The following is a 6291-nucleotide window of genomic DNA, read 5'->3' on the forward strand; positions in this document are numbered from 1 at the left end:
GCACGTAGCAATATGGCTAGTTCATATGCTAGATTCACTGTGCCTGCTTCAAATTCCTGGCAAACTTCTTCCTGGATAGACTTTCTTCTGTTCTGTTCTGTTCTGTGGGATCTTGTTGGCTGGTCAAACAATTCAGACTCATTCTTTGGCAAGCAGAATCCAGATCAATGCCATTTCTGGTCATGTCTGTTCCCAGAGTCAAGCCTGGAGTGTTTTTTCTTTTCTTTTCTTTTCTTTTCTTTTTCTTTTCTTTTCTTTTTTCTTTTTTTATTTTGAAAAGCAGAATTACAGAGAGAAAGATAGGGAGACAAAAGAGAGAGGGGAGAAAGAGAGAGAGAGAGAACCATCTATTGTTTACTGTTTCACTCCCTAAATAGTAACAACACTCAGGGCTGAGCCGGCTGAAGACAACAGTTTGTCAGGATGTTCATCCAAGTCTCCCACATGGGCGTGTGCGGCCAAGGACTTGTACCATTCTCTACTGTTTGCCCCGGTGCAATGGCAGGGAACTGGATTGGAAGTGGAGCAACCAGCACTAGAGTTGGCTCCCATATGGGATGCTCGCATTTCAGGTGGAGTAACTATTACACTACCACTCTGATCCCAAGTCCAAAACCTTGTCTTCTTGTTTCCTACACCAAGTCTAGAATGTTCTGCCCACGGCCATGAAACTTAAGTCACTGAAATGGAGGGAGTGGGTCTGCTGCCTAGAGTGCTAATCTTAGTCCTAGAGACACAGCATGGATGTTTCCCTGAGAATTAATGACTCCTTCTAAGGTACCGAAAGGACAATTTAGTTTAGCTGGATACCAACAAGGCCGTGGATTCCAGCTGAAGACACTCCAGTTTCCCCGCTATTTTCCCTGAGTAGTCTTTTTTTTTATGAAAAACAAATATTTAGAATCAGAGCGATGATGCAGTTTAGATGATCCTGAGATATGTTGGCGACATCCAGAGTGTCTGAATCAGGAGCCAGCCGCACGTCCGCCTTCTTTTCTCCCTCAGGTCTGATCAGGGCATTGGCTTTGGTCACATCAGTGTCACGGAGCTTCTTCACGGCTCGTTTGATCTGATGCGTGGTGGCCTTGACACCCGGGATGAACAGGAGTGTGTGTTGTCTTCTTCCTAGCCGGCTCTGGTCAGAGGGAGCTTGATGAGGGCGCAGTGGCCAGGCTTGTTCCTCCAGGGGGCGCTCTTCCGAGGGTACTGGGGCCGCCGCTGCTGGCGCTGTGTCTAGGGCAGCAGGAAGGTGGGTGAGAGTCTACTGCTTCTTGTGACTGCGGACGCCTTGCAGCACTGCCTTCATGTCCGTCAGAGCCTTTGCTTTGACTTTGGCTTTAGGAGCAGCAGAGTCTTCCTTCCACACGTTCTGCGTGATCTTGGTGAAAAAGCCCTGGTTAGTCTTGAGCAAGCTGAGCTCTGTATGCCTCAGTTTCCTCATTTCTAAGCTGGTATAATATACCTAGTAGCTTTGCTGTGAGGATGAAAGGAGTAAACATAGGTGAAATGTTGTATAATGCCGTGTACAGAGTGATCACACAATGAAAGTTGATGGTTATTAATTTGTGTTTTGTCTGTTGAATTGTGGCCGTGTCAAAGTCATTTTTCATTATATTAGGAAGCTAGCATGACTATGTCAGCTAATCAATAAATACTTAATGACTAGTTAAGTAGGTATGTATAAATCGATGGATTAGTAACAAATGAACCATTGAGGCAGGCTCGGGCAAGTGGGATGCATAGTTCAGCACAATGGTTATTGAGTTCTGGAGAACTCTCAGGGCAATTGTCTTTCAATGAATACACACACATTGTAGCTACAATCATGTAATTAACAACCACTATAGTTTGAAAGTGTGCTCAAAGTTCATATGTTGGAAACTTGGCATTTAAGGTAGCGGTGGTGAGCAGTGGGTGTTACTGGGAAATGTTTGGGTCATGGAACACCGTCTTTTTGAACAGCTTTGATGCCATTATCACAGGAGTGGATTGGTTTTCATGGATGAGGATCCCTAATGAAGAATTCTTTTGTCCCCTCTCATTTTGTCTTTGCCCTCCCACAACGCCTCGATGTTGAGGAAGACCCTTGCTAGATGTCAAGCGCAAGAACTTCTAAGGTCTCAGACCTGAAAGAAATAAATTTGCTTTCTTTAAAAGTTGTATCTTCCGTAGCATTCTACTGAAGTAGAGCAAAATGGGCTACAGCACTAATTTACTGTTGGTTTTATGTATTTTCAGCCAGATATATGTTTTTCATTCCTGAACACATAAGAAATTGAATTATTTTACTGCCGTTTTTCTAATAATTTAATAGATTACCTCATTCCTCTATGCCAAAGGATGGCACATTTACCTGGAAACTTCCAAATCAGTTCTCTCATAAATAAAAGTGATCTTCTGAGCTTGATATGCATCTACTAATGTTATATTATTGGCAATCTTTTCCTATGATATTATTGGTATTTCTATAATACATCATTGGATTTCCTTTACAAAGTTCTTTTAGTGAACTCTTAATCTATGGAGTGTTAGCACAGTTCCTTACAAAGAACAACTGTGCTTATATCTCTATGAACTCTATGTCATTGTGGCTTCTCATTCATGCTCTTAATTTGAAATGATTTGAGAATAAAAAGTCTGATGGGTGTTGAACTGGTTAGCACTCTGGCCACGAACAGAGAAAGTAGTGTCCAGATCTCTCTGGGAACCTGCTGTCCAGCCCTAGATTTCTGATCTAGAAACTCTAGAAGTCAATCTATGACTTCCTTGTCCAGCTCAAGCCTCTGACACATGCAAGGGGATTGCATGGGATGTTTCTGTGACATTTTCCTTCTGTTGTAAAAATCCTTCTTCACCTCGTTCTTATCCTGACCTTCACCCTCTTCCCTGAGCCTCAAAGACAGTGGTGTCATTATTATCAACAATCCAACTGGCCCAAAGGGAAGCAATAATGGGTGGAGTAAGGGAAAGAGAATTAGATTCCCAGATGGCATGTGGCAAAGGCCTCCACTGGGTTTGGTAACTGGTCCCGAAAGCCTCTTGATAATTTGTTGTAAAAGGCTATCATGCTAAAACATTCCGTCTCAATTATTTTTACTGAGAAGTACATGATTCAATAAGTACTCATTAAGAGGTGATGCTTCCTACCACTGAATTATGTGCATCTAGTTTAGAGGTCAAAGCTATTGCTTTTAGTTGCTTCTTTCTTTCCTCTGTTTTTCTTTTACAATCTTGGATCTTTAATAATTAAAATGTTAATACTTTCCTTTAGGATAGCCAATACATCTTATTTTGTGTGTGCTTTTGTGTAGTTTTAATGTATTATACAAAGGACTTGCATTACATTAGTAATAAGAAAAAACCAGTAAAGTGTTAATGAGAATGCAAAAGAAAGCTCGCAGTGCTCCTGAGAAGCCCACGCTGGCTTTCTTCCATGAAAACGTTTTCTCTCTGTATGTGAGTCACAAGAAACTGTTTGATGTTTTGCCATTATTATTGTCATCAGGCCTGTCTTTTTTACATAATCGTGTAGCATCTAACCATTCCTGTTTCTGATTTTCCCTTTGAAACAAGGTACTGAATATAAAGGGAAAAGAAGATGCTGTTCATCACTGATGCTATGAAATATTTCTTCCGACTTAATGGAATTGACCTCTACTACGTAAGTACTCTGCTTTTTTGAAAGGCTTAATTAATTAATTAATCTATACAGGGAGGAGATGAAGAGAGAAATATGCTCCATCTGCTGGCTCATTCCCCAAGTGGCCACAATGGCCGAAACTGAGCCAATATGAGACCAGGAACCAGGAGCCTCCTCTGGGGCTCCCATGTGGGAGCAGGGTTCCAAGGTTTTGGGCCATCTTCCCAGATCACAAGCAGGGAGCCGGATAGCAAGTGGAGCACCCAGGACATGAACCAGCACCTGTATGGGATCCCAGCAAGGATTTAGCTACTAGGCTATCGGCCTGGGCCCCAAATGTACTCTCAACACCCTTGTCTCTCTTCCCTCTTCTGCTCAGTCAACATCCTATTGCAGAGAATGAATGTAACAGAGGAGTCCATCCCCTCTGTCTCCCTAAACTCTGGTAGCACCTGAAATGTGGCATATGTTGGATAAGAGTGAAGTCCTAACTCATGCTTGGATTCTTCTTCCTCTTGCCATGACACATGGGAAACACTTCTCGTTCTTGGTTTTCCTCACTTCTAGCTATTAGCTCAAGGTAACTATTCTCCCACTTTAATATTTCTCTAGTAACAACTAAGAGCATTTTCCAAACTCCTCAAGATTTCTACTTCTACTGTTGGCTTGATATCTGGGCTAAAAGCTGCTTAGGAGTTATTTTTTATTGTTGTGTTGTTTTGTTTGTAGTATTTTGCTGCTGCTTTGCTGAACTCCTTTGCTTTTTCCTTCTCTGAGTTCCATTTTTAAAATTTTTAATTTATTTTATTTTAAAAAGTAATTATTACATGGTTGATCAGGGTGGAAATGATCAAGGTTTAGGGAAAACCGGGTGAATTTGTCACTTCCAAATTTGTCATTTCTGTTGTTCCTGGGGGAAGGGGAGAAACAAAGGGGACAACCACTCATGCTTGACATTCCACACGTCCCAGTACCCAGGGATGAGGAACCACCACCTCACATCAACCCAGAGTCACAATGTGTACATATTCCAAGGGTTCCGTCCAAGTGGCTTGGATAGTTCTGAAATGCTGCTGATTTCACCGATCCGAGGAGGATGTCACCCTCCCAATGTCCATTGACTCCAGTCACTGAAATTATTTGCTGTCTTCGTTTGCTTGGGGTTGTTGTCCAGTTAGTTGTTCTTCTGTTACAGCACCAAGTGCGCTGCCTTAATCTCATTTTACATCAGAGCCTGTGTACACTGCTCCACCTTTTTCATTAAGTAGGGCATGTTCTCGCAGTTGAGTCCAAGATTGAGTTCCATTTGATTTTTTTTAAGATTTATTTATTTTTATTGGAAAGGCAGATATACAGAGAGGAGGAGAGACAGAGAGGAAGAACTTCCCCCAAGTGGCCGCAATGGATCTGAGCCAATCCAAAGCCAGGAGCCTCCTCCAGGTCTCCCACACGGGTGCAGGGTCCCAAGGATATGGGCCTTCCTCAATTGCCCTCCCAGGCCACAAGCAGGAAGCTGGACGGGAGTGGGGCAGCCTGGATTAGAACTGGTGCCCACATGGGATCCCAGCACATTCAAGGCAACGACCTTAACCACTACGCTATCATGCTGGGCCCATGATTTTTGCTCTTTAGTTCCCTGCACCTGGGACCTCCTGTATGGAGCAATTAGGTGTGACTGAGGCATCACTGGATCCCAAATTCTGTTGCCCTCCTATTCGCTTTCTCACTGAAGAATTTTTGCAGATAGTTTTAAGAAGAGATCACATTCCGAAGCAAAGACCTTCGTTTGGAAAGGGAATTATATATATTGGAGTGGCAGTGTCTGGACATTCCCCTAAGAGTGGGCTGACCTTGTATTTCACAGCACATCCCCTCAATGCACAGTGAAGAGGCCACTTATCTTTCTCTCAGCCTCAACACTGTGTTTTTCACTCATTGGCTTGGCTGATTTATTCTCATCCTTCAAGACTCAGCTCAAATACCTGCTCTTCTTGGAATTATTTCTCCCTATCTTCCCTCTGGTGAATGCCTTTCCACATGATCCATATCTGTTGGCTAAGTTGTCATCTTCAAAACACACATAATACCTTTTCTATCGCAGTCCTTATTAGCTTACATTGTAATTATAACCCTCACCACTAGACTAAGTCTTTTCAGGGCTTGTCAAAGCTCTTCTTCATTTTATCATACATACCTAGCATGGAGCTTATAGGAATATGGGATTTCAGTAAGGGTTTGTTGAAGGGATATGTGATGGTGTCTGTGATCCTTCTGTTGTCGTACCAAAGACGGGATTCCATAAAGGAGGCGAGGGTCTGTCCCCTCTGACATATAAGTTCCTCCCTGTGATTTAAGTGGTCAATGACATCGTTTTCCTTTTCGCAAATGTGAGATGCGATAGACTCCAGTTGTCCTGCACTGGAACCGTAGTGGAGCCTGGGAGACTGCATTGTCAGGTGCACTGCAGGGTGAGAGCTAAATTGCAGCATCACATTTTCCATCCCCAGTAGCTGGATCTTACCCCTTCATTCGACTTTCATTGTAGTCACCTTTGTGGTTCTTAATGCCCAGTTCGTAGGAGGAGGATGACAACAATAACAACTACAACACACTCTGATATTTATGGTAGTATAGCAGTCATTCATGAGAAG

At 42.9% G+C, this 6291-nt stretch overlaps 1 protein-coding gene across 1 annotated transcript; it reads right to left on the bottom strand.

Moving 5' to 3' along the window:
• Window positions 1-880: 880 nt before the first annotated feature.
• On the bottom strand, window positions 881-1441 carry LOC131478157 (large ribosomal subunit protein uL23-like). The gene is made up of 2 exons (XM_058656196.1): window positions 1279-1441; window positions 881-1233 (listed from the first exon to the last, which is right to left on the bottom strand). The coding sequence occupies exons 1-2, from the start codon at window positions 1439-1441 to the stop codon at window positions 881-883; spliced, it is 516 nt and encodes a 171-aa protein (XP_058512179.1).
• Between the last annotated feature and the right edge of the window lie 4850 nt (window positions 1442-6291).

The sequence above is a fragment of the Ochotona princeps genome, chromosome 28 (genome assembly GCF_030435755.1).
Source record: "Ochotona princeps isolate mOchPri1 chromosome 28, mOchPri1.hap1, whole genome shotgun sequence".
Classification (NCBI taxonomy): domain Eukaryota; kingdom Metazoa; phylum Chordata; class Mammalia; order Lagomorpha; family Ochotonidae; genus Ochotona; species Ochotona princeps.

Bases quoted from the DNA above. Each gene is read 5' to 3' on its own strand.
- LOC131478157 (XM_058656196.1), bottom strand. From the start codon at position 1,441: ATGAGGAAACTGAGGCATACAGAGCTCAGCTTGCTCAAGACTAACCAG. The intron at 1,234-1,278 runs GTCACAAGAAGC...CTGCTGCCCTAG, and splicing joins AGTGCTGCAAGGCGTCCGCA to ACACAGCGCCAGCAGCGGCG.